General features: G+C 41.8%; 1 protein-coding gene across 1 annotated transcript in view; it reads right to left on the bottom strand.

The window, feature by feature from the left end:
* Positions 1–4625: 4625 nt before the first annotated feature.
* ITPR2 (inositol 1,4,5-trisphosphate receptor type 2) overlaps positions 4626–13113 on the bottom strand; it is a 599561-nt gene continuing 591073 nt past the window's right edge. The window contains exons 56-57 of the mRNA XM_069585523.1: positions 9944–10105; positions 4626–9244 (exon numbers count right to left, since the gene is read on the bottom strand). Of these exons, the coding sequence (XP_069441624.1) occupies positions 9158–9244; positions 9944–10105 (249 nt within the window). The 3' untranslated portion in view covers positions 4626–9157. The remainder of the gene's footprint in view (positions 9245–9943; positions 10106–13113) is intronic.

Genomic DNA, 13113 nt, shown 5'->3' with positions numbered 1-13113 from the left:
ATGCTCTTCTATAGTTAGTAGTGTACATAAAATTTGTAGGCATTTAAAAAGTTTATTCTGCTTGTTTTCCAATGTAGCCTGTTTACATCCTTTTGGTGGCTCAGATGGTAAAGAATCTGCCTGCCATGCAGGAGACCCTGGTTCGATCACTGGGTTGGGAAGATTACCTGGAGAAGGCCATGACAACTCACTCCAGTCTTCCTGCCTGGGGAGTCCCATAGATAGAGGATCCTGGCCATCTACAAGTCCATGGGGTTGCAAAGAGTTGGACATGACTGAGTGACTAACACACGCACACCCCCCCACACACATACGACAGTCCATTCCATGATTGAATCATAAATTTTAAAACACACCCAAATTACTGGGTCTTTGTACTGCATTCCATTTTTAAAATAATAAATAGAGTTTGTAAACATAGATTTTTCTTCTTCTTTTTCTTGGATACATCTCAGAAGCTGTACATTTGGGTCAGTTTTCTGGTCCCTAATACAAATGTCTGTATTAGTTAGGTAGACTTGTGTTATGCTATAGTAACCATTGCATATACCCTAATCTCATTTATTTAACAGGAAACAAAACTTTTAAATGTCAATGACTTATCACAGTTAAGTTCTTTACTCATATCAATTCTGCTGTGTGTATCAAGGATCTCCAGGGTATTTCTCTTCAAAGAGCCAACTCAGGGTTTCAAGATGGTTCCATCTTGGCCTCCATGATTAAAGTGGTGGGGAAAGAACTTAAGGTTGTGCAGGGACTTTTTTATTGCCTCCACTTGTCAGTTGCACTCACAATTCACTGTTCATAACTAGTTATATCAGCCACATGCACAAAAAATAAATAAATAAAACAGAACCACTGTCTCACATCATACAGAGAAATCAACTCAAAACGGATTAAAGACTTGAATGTAAGGCCTGAAACTATAAAAATCCTAGAAGAAAACATAGGCAGTATGCACTCTGACATTGGTGTTAGCAATGTCTTTCTAGATATGTCTCCTTAGGCAAGAAAAGCAAAAGCAAAAACAAACAAATGTGATTATATCAATCCTGAAATTTTCTGCACAGCAAAGGAAACCATCATCAAAATGAAAAGGCAATTTATAGAATGGGAGAAAACATTATATATCCTATATCTATATGCAGATTCTATATTTGATAAGGAAGATCCAAAATATATAAAGAACACATATAACTCAACAACAAAACACAAATAATCCAATTAAAAATGTTTCCAAAGAAATACAAAGGGCCAATGGGCACATAAAGTTCAGTTCAGTTGCTTAGTCATGGCTGACTCTTTGCAACTTCATGAACCACAGCACGCCAGGCCTCCCTGTCCATCACCAACTCCCAGAGTTCACCCAAACCCATGTCCATTGAGTCAGTGATGCCATCCAGCCATCTCATCCTCTGTTGTCCCCTTCTCCTCCTGCCCTCAATCTTTCCCCAGCATCAGGGTCTTTTCAAATGAGTCAGCTAAAAAGATGTTCAATATCACTAGTTAGGAAATGCAAATCAAAACCACAATGAGATATCACCTCACACCTGTTAGAATGGGTATTATAAAAATGCAAGAAGTAACAAATGTTGCAAACAATGTGGTATACTGTTGGTGGGACTGTAGGCAGTGTAGCTACCATGGAAAACAGTATGGAGATTCCTCAAAAGGTTAAGACTAAAATTACCAAATGATACAGCCATGATACTTCTGGGCATTTATCCAAAGAGTGTGAATCCACTAATTTGAAAAGATACAGGCACTTTTATGTTCATCATGGCATTATTTATGATAGCCAAGATATGCAAACCACCTACGGACCCATCAGTGGATGAATGGATAAAGAAGATGTGGTATATAGAGACGCACAATGGAATACTGATGAATCATAAAAAAGACAAAATCTTGCCATGTGAGACAACATGGATGCACCTTGACAGTTAGTACTAAGTGAAATAAGTCAGATGCAAAAAGACAAATATCATAAGATTTCACTCAGATGTGGAATATAAAAATTGAATAGATAAAATAAATGAACAAACTAAACCAAATAAAAACAAACATGTAGATACAGAGAACAGAATAGTGGTTACCAGAGGGGAGACATGGGTAAAAGGGATCAACTATATGGTGATGATGGAAACTAAATTTTCGGTGGTGGGCAAGCTGTAGGGCCTACAGAAATGGAAATATAATGTTCTACACATGAAACATGTATAATGCTATAAACAAAGTTACCCCAATGAAAAATAAATCTTGGGACAACCCTCACAGTCCAGGAGTCAAGATTCTGTGCTTCCACTGCACGGGGCATAGGTTTGATCCCTGGTTGGATCAAGAAAACTGAGATCCCATATGCTGTGCAATGTGGCCAACAAAACAAAACAAAAACAACCCTTAAAAAACTCTGAAAACAAAAACAAAAACCCAGTAGTGTGTCTCCTCCCAGCTGCAGTGGGTGCTGGGAAATGTGTCCTTTGTGTGTCCAGGACAAGGAGAGCATCACTATTGGGGAGCATCAAGTTCTACTCCAGGCTTTGCACCACCTCAATTTAGCTTAGCTAGAACTACATTTCCCAGAATCCCCTCTCTCAGAGGATTAGAGGTTACTTTTGACCACAGGAAGTATTTTCCTGAGATATGGAAGGCGGGAATGAAACAAGAGTTATTAAGTTCAGAAGGAGTAGACAACAGCTGCCACTGAAACCTGATCTCCTGCTCATGATACTGGTGTGAACAGTGGCAAGAATGAGTCTTCCATTTTCCAGCTCCCATCAGACCTCCTTCAGCTTCTGAGTCCTGGGTCAGATGCATTCCGTTCCATGGTGAAGGCAACCAGCTTTTTATGCCATTGAGTTCGGAGGTTGTGAGAGCCAGATGCAAATCTTAAGTTTGTCCTCCTGGGTTGTAATTTGTTCTTGCCCTTCCATGCCTCCACCCAGCTTTTTTTTCTGACCACCAGTCCCACTGACTTAGTGATATCAGACTCAACCGCCGATGCTGTTGCAGCAGGCTTCTGCAGAATTCTTCACCAGCTCTTCACTACAACTGTGTGTGCATGCTTGAGTGCATGGTAAGTCACTTCAGTTGTGTCCGACTCTTTGGAACCCCATGGACTGTAGCCCTCCAGGATCCTGTTTCCATGGGATTGTCCAGGCAGGATTACTGGAGTGCGTTGCCATGCCCTCCTCCAGGGGATCTTCCTGCCCAGGGATTGAACCAGTGTTTCTTTAGTCTCTTGCATGGGAGGCAGGTTCTTTACCACTAGCGCCATCTAGGAAGTCCCCTTTCCTATAACTGCATGAGGTCAAATCCTTAAAATAGATCTCTCAGTCCATGTCACCCAACCTGATTTTTCTTTTCCCATAAAACCCTAAAAGATCTAAAATACATTATTATATTTAATACAACCAGGTCTAATTTTAAGGTATTGTGTTCACAAATTTTTCTATTGGAAGATAACTGCTGAAAGATCAGGATCACACAAAAAAATCTGATCTATGTCGAAAGAGAAGGAACAGGTTATGGCAGACCAAAAGGCAGATAAAACTGTCCACGGTGAAGACAATTATAAAAACAGAACGAAAAAGCACAGTTGTTAGAACAGGCAGCAGCCTCAGCGGCAACTTTTCCCTGTGCAGATCTGAGTGGAGAAGACTTGGGGAGGAAGCACTGCGGTGGATTATAGAGGAAATTCACACCTGTATCCACATTTCCACAGCTGTGAGGACAGTTCTACCTGAAGCTGATTTTACTCCAAGGACCAAAGGGAAAAGGAAACAGGCTAATCAAGGCAGAAATCCACACTGAAGTGCAAAGACCAGGTTTTTCTGTTAGATTGAGCCAAACTATGTTCAACAATTCATTTCTGTTATCAGTTTTCTACCTTCATCAAGTTTGGTCTCTGTGTTTCTGCGTTCCACGTGGCAGTTTCCCTGAGATATGCCAGTGCCTCTGCTTTCAGGGAGGGACATAGGAGCGGTTCGAGTACACAGATTTCTGGCCTGCAGATTTTTGTGCTCTGAAGACTTGGCTTCCTAAGACTTCCTCAAAGCACCGCGGTTGACAGTCAAATGCAGGGTCACTTTCCAGTGTCCATGACGCTCCCCACCACGTGTATCCTCCGTTTGTGCCAATTTCTCTCACTGGAAGAGGAACTCATTGTTCAGTTTCCCTCCCAAAGCCTTTCCTCAGATCTCAAACAAAACAATTCTTGTCACCCAGCTTCAAGGACACTGCAAAATGTCCATGTGAGCAGAGAATTCTCTTCGTGGTTTGCACGTGATTCATGCAAGTCATTTTGATTTCAGCTGTGCCATGCTCTGGGGGTTAAGAACTAGGAAATTCTGGATGACCATATTATCTGTGCCCATGGAGCCCCTGCTGGGTGTCAGCACAATGTTGATATACTAGGAGGTGCTGGCCAATTGGGAGTCGGGCCAATTCCCAGTAAGCGTTGGGCACAATGGCCCACCTGAACTATCTTACCAGTGTAGTTCAAGCTGCCAAAGTTTGGTCCCCCAAGTCACCATGTAAAATAGCACTAGTAATGATTTTCATACCAATATAGTATTTAGAAACATTAAAAAATGACAAAGCACTTGAAGTATCACACACAAAAAAAGTCTTACAAATTCAACTTTATTAATAATAATTTATAAGTTATCTGGTCTTGACATATATTAGAATCATACTTTTTGAGGCAAATATGGCAATCTTCTACTGCAGGGGGAAAAAAGGCTTCTGGTGAAATGAGAAAAACTGGTATGATACTTTCATCCATTACTCAAGTCTGTGGAAACACTCAGTTCAGAGGTGAAATCTGGCTTTGTTTTCAGATTTCTTGAGTTTCACATGCATTTTAGCTCCCCTGCTCCATTTTGGTGTAGCGTACTTTCTTCTACTAAATGGTGTAGATTTACCAACAGTTCGTTCAGAGATAACAAATGAGTGACTGTGCTTAGTTGCTCAGTCGTGTCCAACTCTTTACAACCCCATGGACTACAGCCTGCCAGGCTCCTCTGTCTATGGGGATTCTCTAGGCAAGAATACTGAAGTGGGTTGCCATGCCCTCCTCCAGGGGATCTTCTGGACCCAGGAATTGAACCAGGTCTCCTGCATTGGGATTCTTTACCAGCTGAGCCACCAATGACTAGAGAGCCTCAACTGGCCTCAGGCATTTTCTTCAGAGTGGAATTAGGTGTCAAATTTGTACACAGAAAGCTCCCCACATTAGCAGATGCAAACTAGTATATACAGAATGGATAAATAAGGCCTTACTGTATAGCACAGGGACCTATATTTAATATCTTGGGATAAACCATGATGAAAAGAATATGAAAAAATGTACATACATATATAACTGAAGCACTTTGCTGGACAGCAGAAATTGACATAACACTGTAAATCAACTATACTTCAATAAAATAAACTGAAAAAAAGAAAGCTCCCCATGGGTTTCCCCTTCCCTACGTACAATGCGCCCCTCACAGCTGCACTCATACTAGTCACTTTTCTGGTTCCTATGGGCACCTGCACTTGTGTTTAAGATGCCTGCTGCACGCCCTTTTTGCATTGCATTGAGTGTCAGGGCTTCCTGGAACAGGTCTGTGGGTCAGAATATGCTGATAGGCGATTCTGTAAAGATTTAAGGACTGCTGGAGGGAACACATCTCTTACAGATGCTCTCCACAAAGCCCTGTTCTTTGCATGTTTAAGGGTTATCTCTTGAGATTGTAATCTGTTAAATCATTATACCTGCGCAATATTTACTTACTTATGTCCCAGTCTACTGGGTCCCTGGAGGGTAAGCCCTGTTCATCCTACTATCTACCCTTTACTCTGTCTTTCCCCTAATCATACTACGTTATTACTAGCTCAGTTGTGTCTGACCCTTGGCGATCCCTGGGCTGTAGCCTGCCAGGCTCCTTTGTTCATGGAATTTCCCAGGCAAGAATGCTGGAGTGGGTTGCCATTTCCTCCTCCTGGAGATCTTCCATCCCCAGGGATTAAATCCGAGTCTCCTGCTTTGCGGAGGCGGGATTTTCACCACTGAGGCACCATGGAAGTCCTTCCCCTAATAACAGTGAAGTCCCAACGTGCACTTTCCCTCCCCAAGTCTCTAGATCCCCAATTGCTCTGCTTTTTCTCAGGCTTGGGGCATGGGGACAGAGGGTGGACCCTTTGGCATTACTGCTTCTAATAAAACAACTATAAACTAAAAAGAACAACCAAAACAATGAGTTGTGAGCTGAGAATATGGAAAAAAGCAAACAGTTCTGACTTGAGCAGAATATCTTCCTGATTTATCAATAATCCACCAGAAAATGCATCCTCATCACCAACAGAAAAGTTTCAGTATACAAGAAAATAAGCCCTTGTCTAAACAAACTTTTAAAAGGTAAAATATGTTAATTTTACACGTATAAAATTTATTTTTTAGTATTATAGTCTTAAAACATACCTGCATGAAACTCTTGGGCTTCAGAGTGGACTATGTAGGGGAATCAAATCCTTTTGAAATTAAAAATTATGTTCTGCAGAAACTGATACTTTTAAGCCAATATGGGTTTTAATAACAGTAAAACATTTCTCTCAACATCAAAATCAAAGATGATTGTACTTATTTTAATATCACTATATAAATATGAGAATGTTAATTGACACTTGTTTAGGTCAAATATTCCAGTTGCATTAACACACATATATAAAACAAATATAAATTTATAGTGAATGTCATGATTATCTGCTTCATCATGAATTTAATAGCCTGAAAGCTGCCTCTTTTGTTTGCTTTCCTTTATTTTACTTTAATAATCTCAAAGTATTGAGGAAGGAAAGAAGAGAAACACAACTGAGCAATATTTCAATTTTGATTAAATAAGAGTCTGGTTAGTTGCAATCCCTTCTGAATACTTCTCAGAGGAGAAAACACACTGTGATATGGTGACTTGCCACTCCACAGTGGTTGGAGAGGTTAGGCCATTTCTTGATAGCAGGTACATATCCAATGACTCATTTTCCCTAAAAAAAAAAAGTGTAAGAAAAAAGTAGGTAGTTCATCTGACAGGTTGCTCTCATCTGTACAAACTGATTTTTTTTTCTTGATGCTGGGACATCTGTCAGAAACATGTTAGCTTGTGCTAAACAGAGATAGGTTCTGACACTGCAATATAGCCAGTATTTACTACTTTACCCTGCCTGTGAAACTCCCTACCTGCCTAGTTAAAATACTTTAAAAGGGTACTTTTCATCTAATACTGTTAATAACAAGAAGGGCCTTATTTTGTGGTTTTTTAAAAATGGCTGCTTTGGTCTACTTCAGTTTTGGTGAAGTCATTTAAAAATCAAAATGTGATATGGTTTAAAGTTTTAGTGAAGCATTAGGACTGAATGACGTAGAATTTCTCATATATTCACTGAATGCCCACTGGGTCCTAGGCTCTGTGTTGCATATAGCTCAGTTTCTGAGTATCACTTGATCGTGATCCTTCAGGGACCAGTCCAGAAAAATACTATCACATCAGAGTGAGGAATTTTTAACTTGGGGAGTTATTTGGAGAGGGGCATGTTATCAGCAGATTCAGTTCAAAAATTCACTGCTCTGGGTTTCCACAGCTTTCCTCCAAGTCTACATTTTAATGGGGTATGGAAGAAGGATGGTTTTGGGCATCCTTTATCATCCTCCTAGACCGTGATTAGAGAATTTTAGAAGCCAATAGCTTAAACTACATTCCAATAATCCAAAAGCTTTAAAAAGGGGCATAGCGAATCCTGTCCAGACCTTAAACCTTGGTGGTAATAACACGAGAGTTTAAAAGGCAATATTTCGTTCTTTTGGGGGCAGCAAACAGAAAAGGTCAGCTTGCTGAGCACCTCCCAGAGTCTGGTGTCAGTGCCTTGCTCTCTCACCATATGGCGGTTCTCCTAACACTTTCATGATGTGAATTTTGCTTTAGCATTCTAAAGACATAGTCTCTGAGACTAACACAGGCATGGCAGGTTATTTTCTCCCTCTACAAATTCTGGTTGCATAATTTAACATAAAAACAATTTGAGAAAGAGATTATTATCTTTTTACCTTTTGCAGAGCTCTTACTTATAGAGTTTAAAATATACAATTGAAACGTTGTATTTTCTGGAGTATTCAATACATTTCTTGGATTGTTTTCCTAACTGCAGGAATAGAATAAATAAAACCACTCAGTTCTTAAGCACAGCAAACATGAATCAAATAGCTTTTACTCCAGATTTATAAAAGGCAATGCCACCATCATAAGTTTCTCTGTATTTCCTGTCACCTTTAAGCATTTTCATTTGTTAATCTCAATGTAGTTCAATAGCACACATACGTTCTCAAAAAATTCTTCTCTGGGGCTTACTGTCAGCTTTTTTGTTCCCAAATCTTTGATAGTCTTAGTCTCTACATGATTTGAAACATGATGCTAACAAATTATATGAAAGCCTCCTTTTGTGCTCTGAATTGACGAGAGTCCCTCTGAATCTGGGAGAAAGCAATCATATTCCAGTCGTGTTGTCAGCTGAGGGACATAAGCTCCAAAGCACTAGTTCCTAGGGCCATAAATCCATTGTGTTCCATGTTATAAATAAGGAAATTGCCTGTGATGGCTACGATTTGGAAGCATTAACATTTTTTATTTGCAGCTCTCATTTTTAATCTTTTTAGTTATTTCCCTTAGTAAAACTTAGCCACCAAAATATGACTTCCTGTATCACTGACCCAGATGCCATAATTAAAAGAAAGACATTCCAACCAATCATGACAAAGGTTGCAGTGAGCATTAAAGACAAAACAGACCCTTATCGATTCAGCCAAAGGTAGTTCTCTCTGCCCTGCATCTCTTTCCCCCCTGCCTCCCTCCTCCTCTCACTGTCCACTGGAGCAAGCGGCTTTCACTTTGCATTAAGAATGCGTGATGTGTGCTTTCTAGCGGCTGCATTTTAAGTTTGGTCTTCTCAACCATGAAAAACACAGTTAAAAATTGTTCTCCGAGCTAAACCACTCAACATCTTGGCACTTGGTTGTTTTTAACTTTTCAACAATAGGCACTGTTCACTCCCCTCCGTCTCAGTTCTTTATTCAGTGATCAGGCAGCACACTGATGAAAGGCTAGTCACGGCTGCCCCCATGGTATCAGTGTGGTGGCATGTGATGGTTCACATGGGGTGTGTTTGATCCGAGAAAGCCCAGTCTCTGCTTATTCTTCCTTTGTTCTGTCATCTGGGGGGAAAAGAGAGAGTGTATTAAGCTGATTTTTCTCACTCCTTCCCAGCGCTGGTGGAACACACAGTGTTGGGTGAATATTTCCCAGTGAATATTTATTGAAAAAGGGAAAATATTTTTAAAAATGAATTTCCATAGGCAGAGAAACACAGCAAACCCCTCTCTGTGGTTAAGAAAGAGGAACCATGGTTCTTTTAAAGCAGCCCCTGCTTGTCACATATCATCACTGCCATCAGCTTAGTCATTTTAAAAGCGACCACAGTTAACTTTTGATACTATTTTTACTAAGGCTAACAATCTTACGTGAGGAAGGGATTGACTGTAGCACTGAAATGATAGATACTAATGACGATCTGCTTTTCTGATGAACTTAATAATTGCTGTGATGGCAGAATATACGATTTTTTATCAAAAAGTCCAAAGTGGTCCCTGTCTTTCAGTATGTGTTCCTTTTTCCCTGTTCCACAGAAGAAGTGTCACACAAGATGCGTGTGATAAGCAGAAGCAGCCTCTGCTTGCCGAGAGGTGGTTCTTACAACATAGCATGGAGTTTCTTTACTGTGATTTACAATCCCGTGGATAACAATCTCACTGCCAGGATTCTCCAGTCTCTCTCACTCACAGTGGTGAAAGATTTCCCATCACCACCCCCACCCCCACCACCACCACCCAGCTCCATCTCCGAAGGGCACCCACCTGCTCCTTGAGTTCTGCCAGCTGACCGGACAGCTGTTTGACCAGACTCATGGTTGACTCCAGCTTCTCCTGCAGGTTCCGAATCTCGTTTTGCTCGCTGTCACCTTCATTGCTAACAAGGGACATAGCTCGCATCCGAGGAAACCAGTCCAAATTCTTCTCCTGAAAGCAAATAAATGTGCAGGAACAAGGGAATAAATATGGAAGGGAGCCTGAAGTTATGTAAAGAATGTTTAGAAGGGTTCATTATTATTAACATTTTGGAGAAGAAAATGGCAAGCATGAACAGAGGAGCCTGGTGGGCTACAGTTCATGGGGTCGCACAAAGTCGGACACAACGGAGCAACTGAACACATTATTAACATTCTTAGCACTTTCAAAGCAAAAGGTACTCTTTCTGGCCAGGGGTGGGGAGAGGTTGAGGGTGGGAATGAAGTGAAGGTTCCACATTAGTCTTCATGAGCTGAGGGAAGATTTTAAATATTGGAATGAATTTCTTATGGTTTACCCCGGAGGTCCCCAGTAAAGCATTTAGGACAGCATCCTGCAACCTGTAGGCAACTAGTGAATCTTGATGAATGATGAGCTATGCATTGGAGGCTGAGAAGAGCAGATCCAAATGTGTGTGGGGACAGTAAAGGCCTGAGCTGTTTATCCTCCCTACCCTATCCATGCCCTGGCGCAGAGGAGAAAGGGGTGGTGGAATAGGAGATGATAAAAGGCATGTTTCAGTTCCAGGTGTCCACGCCCATTTACCTCCCACTTCCCCAAGACAGGCTCTGGGGAAGAGGGAAGTGGGAGGGCATGGCCCTGGGTTAGCCTGTCTGCTCCTTCTGGAAACATTTTATTACAGTGGGGATGGGGTTTTAGAGTTAGACTTCCCCAGAGGGCAATAGCAGGTGCCACTTCTGTTTTTCCAGGCTGAGAGTGTAGGGGTGTGTGTGTGTAAGTGCACGTGTGTGTGTGTTCCCTCCACTGTGGTAAAAACAGATGGTTACCAAGATACTCACATCTCTTGAAAATTCTTCCTGATTGCCCAACATCATAGAATCCCTGTGAATTACTTGTATCCCATCTTTCAATCCTGAAGAAAGTTTCCCATTTTACAGATGAGGAATCGAGCAGTTCCAAGAGTTTAATTACCCTCACCACAAGCTAGGAATTGGCAGAGCTAGAGTCTGAAGGCAGGTTAGCCTTTTGGCTGGGTTTCCCTGGTGGCTCAGCAGTAAAGAATCCACCTGCAATACAAGGGACCCAGGTTTGATCCCTGGGTAGGGATCCAACACAGGAGGGGATGGCAACCCACTCCCATATTTTTTCCTGGAGAATCCCAAGGACAGAGGAGCCTGACAGGCTACAGCCCGTGGGGTTGCAGAGTCAGACGTGACTGAGCATACACACAAGCCTTTTAGCCACTGATCAGGAATCCCAGTCTATATTTACCTATTTCCTTAAATCACCTTCTCCCAGTATCCCTAGCAGTGACCTTCCTGCTTAAGATTCTTTCCACTCCAGAAAAGACCACTGCAGTGGCTACAAAGGCATCTGCCCAGCTGATGCCTAGAACAAGAGCAGGAAGAGTTCTTTCTTTCCCTAAGGGGAAAGGGGAAACGTCCAACCTCCGTACCTTGGCACTTCTGTCTAAATCTCATCTGGCCCTTTGGTTGGTTTCTTTGGTAGTTGTTAGTCAGAGAACAACACATTCTTTATAGTTCCTGACCCCCAATGGCAGTGGAAAGGGCTGATAAAGGATAGGATAAAATATTCAAGAGAGTTAAGCTGCATTTAAACAGCTGTAGCTAATTAGCATTTCAAAGGAGAATGGTAACTTATTCTGAAGTGCAGAGTGACAGCCAGATTTATTCGATTAGTGCTTCAACATCTATTGCCAGGTATTTAAAGATGAAAATCAGGTAAGACAAAATGTCTGCTCTCAAGGAGCTTGTGGCTTAGGACAGCCCTGCATGAAAAGTGGACTGGGTAGTCTGCCTGTCAAAATTCCCTGGGGTTGCTTGTAAAAAGAGCAGATTTCAACCCCACCACCTCTTACGAAATCAGAACCTCCTAGGGAGCCTGCATGATTTGTAGGTGCACTAAAGTTTTAAGAAGTCCGATCTATGGAGACATAGAAGATTAACAAGAACCACTAGGGTAGTGGCAGATTAGGGAGATGGAGTGAAAAAGGAAAGATCTGAAGTGGCTGGCATAAGGAATGGGAAAAGTGAGAAATGAAAGTGTTAGTTGCTCAGTTGTGTCCGACTCTTTGCAACCCCATGAACAGGCTCCTCTGTCCATGGGATTCTCTAGGCAAGAATACTGGAGTGGGTTGCCATTTCCTTCAACAGGAGATCTTCCTGACCCAGGGATCGAACCCAGGTATCCTGTCTTGCAGGCTGATTCTTTACTGTCTGAGCCACTGGGGAAGAGAAGCCAAATAGAGACCACTGAATGCTTGCAGGGCGGAGTGGGAAACCCTACCTTGGAATGACTCCATCAGAGATCAGGGCTCACCAACAGCCCAGGTGGGTGTGCAGCTAAGGCCAAGAGCTGAACTGATACAAGATGGTGTGTCCCCCAGAAAGGGCATCAGAATGACAAAGGTTATCAGGAAGCTAGGTATGTCAGCAGAGCAGTGGCTGGTGAGAGGAACACTAGTGTGTGGACTGGTAGGAGGGATGGATAATAGACAACCCAGTGAACTCCAGTTCTCTTATCTATTTAGAATCTGTATTATCTACTGTACTATCTCTTATCTGAATTCTACAAATGCAGAAACTGAGGCTAGCAAGCACAAGCTGGAATCAAGAGTGCCCGGAGAAATATCAATAACCTCAGATATGCAAATGACACCATCCTTATGGCAGAAAGCAAAGAAGAACTAAAGAGCCTCTAGATGAAAGTGAAAGAGGAGAGTGAAAAAGCTGGCTTAAAACTCAACTTGCAGAAAATTAAGATCATGGCATCTGGTCCCATCACTTCATGGCAAATAGATGGGGAAACAGTGGACACAGTGACAGACTTTATTTTTTGGGCTCCAAAATCACTGCAGATGGTGCCTGCAGCCATGAAATTAAAAGACGCTTGCTCCTGGAAGAAGAGTTATAACCAACCTAGACAGCATATTAAAAAGCAGAGACATTACTCTGCCAACAAAGGTCCATATAGTCAAA

This window comes from Ovis canadensis, chromosome 3 (assembly GCF_042477335.2).
Source record: "Ovis canadensis isolate MfBH-ARS-UI-01 breed Bighorn chromosome 3, ARS-UI_OviCan_v2, whole genome shotgun sequence".
Classification (NCBI taxonomy): domain Eukaryota; kingdom Metazoa; phylum Chordata; class Mammalia; order Artiodactyla; family Bovidae; genus Ovis; species Ovis canadensis.
The sequence above is the reverse complement of the archived record's forward strand: the minus strand, read 5'-3'. Positions and strand labels throughout refer to the sequence as shown.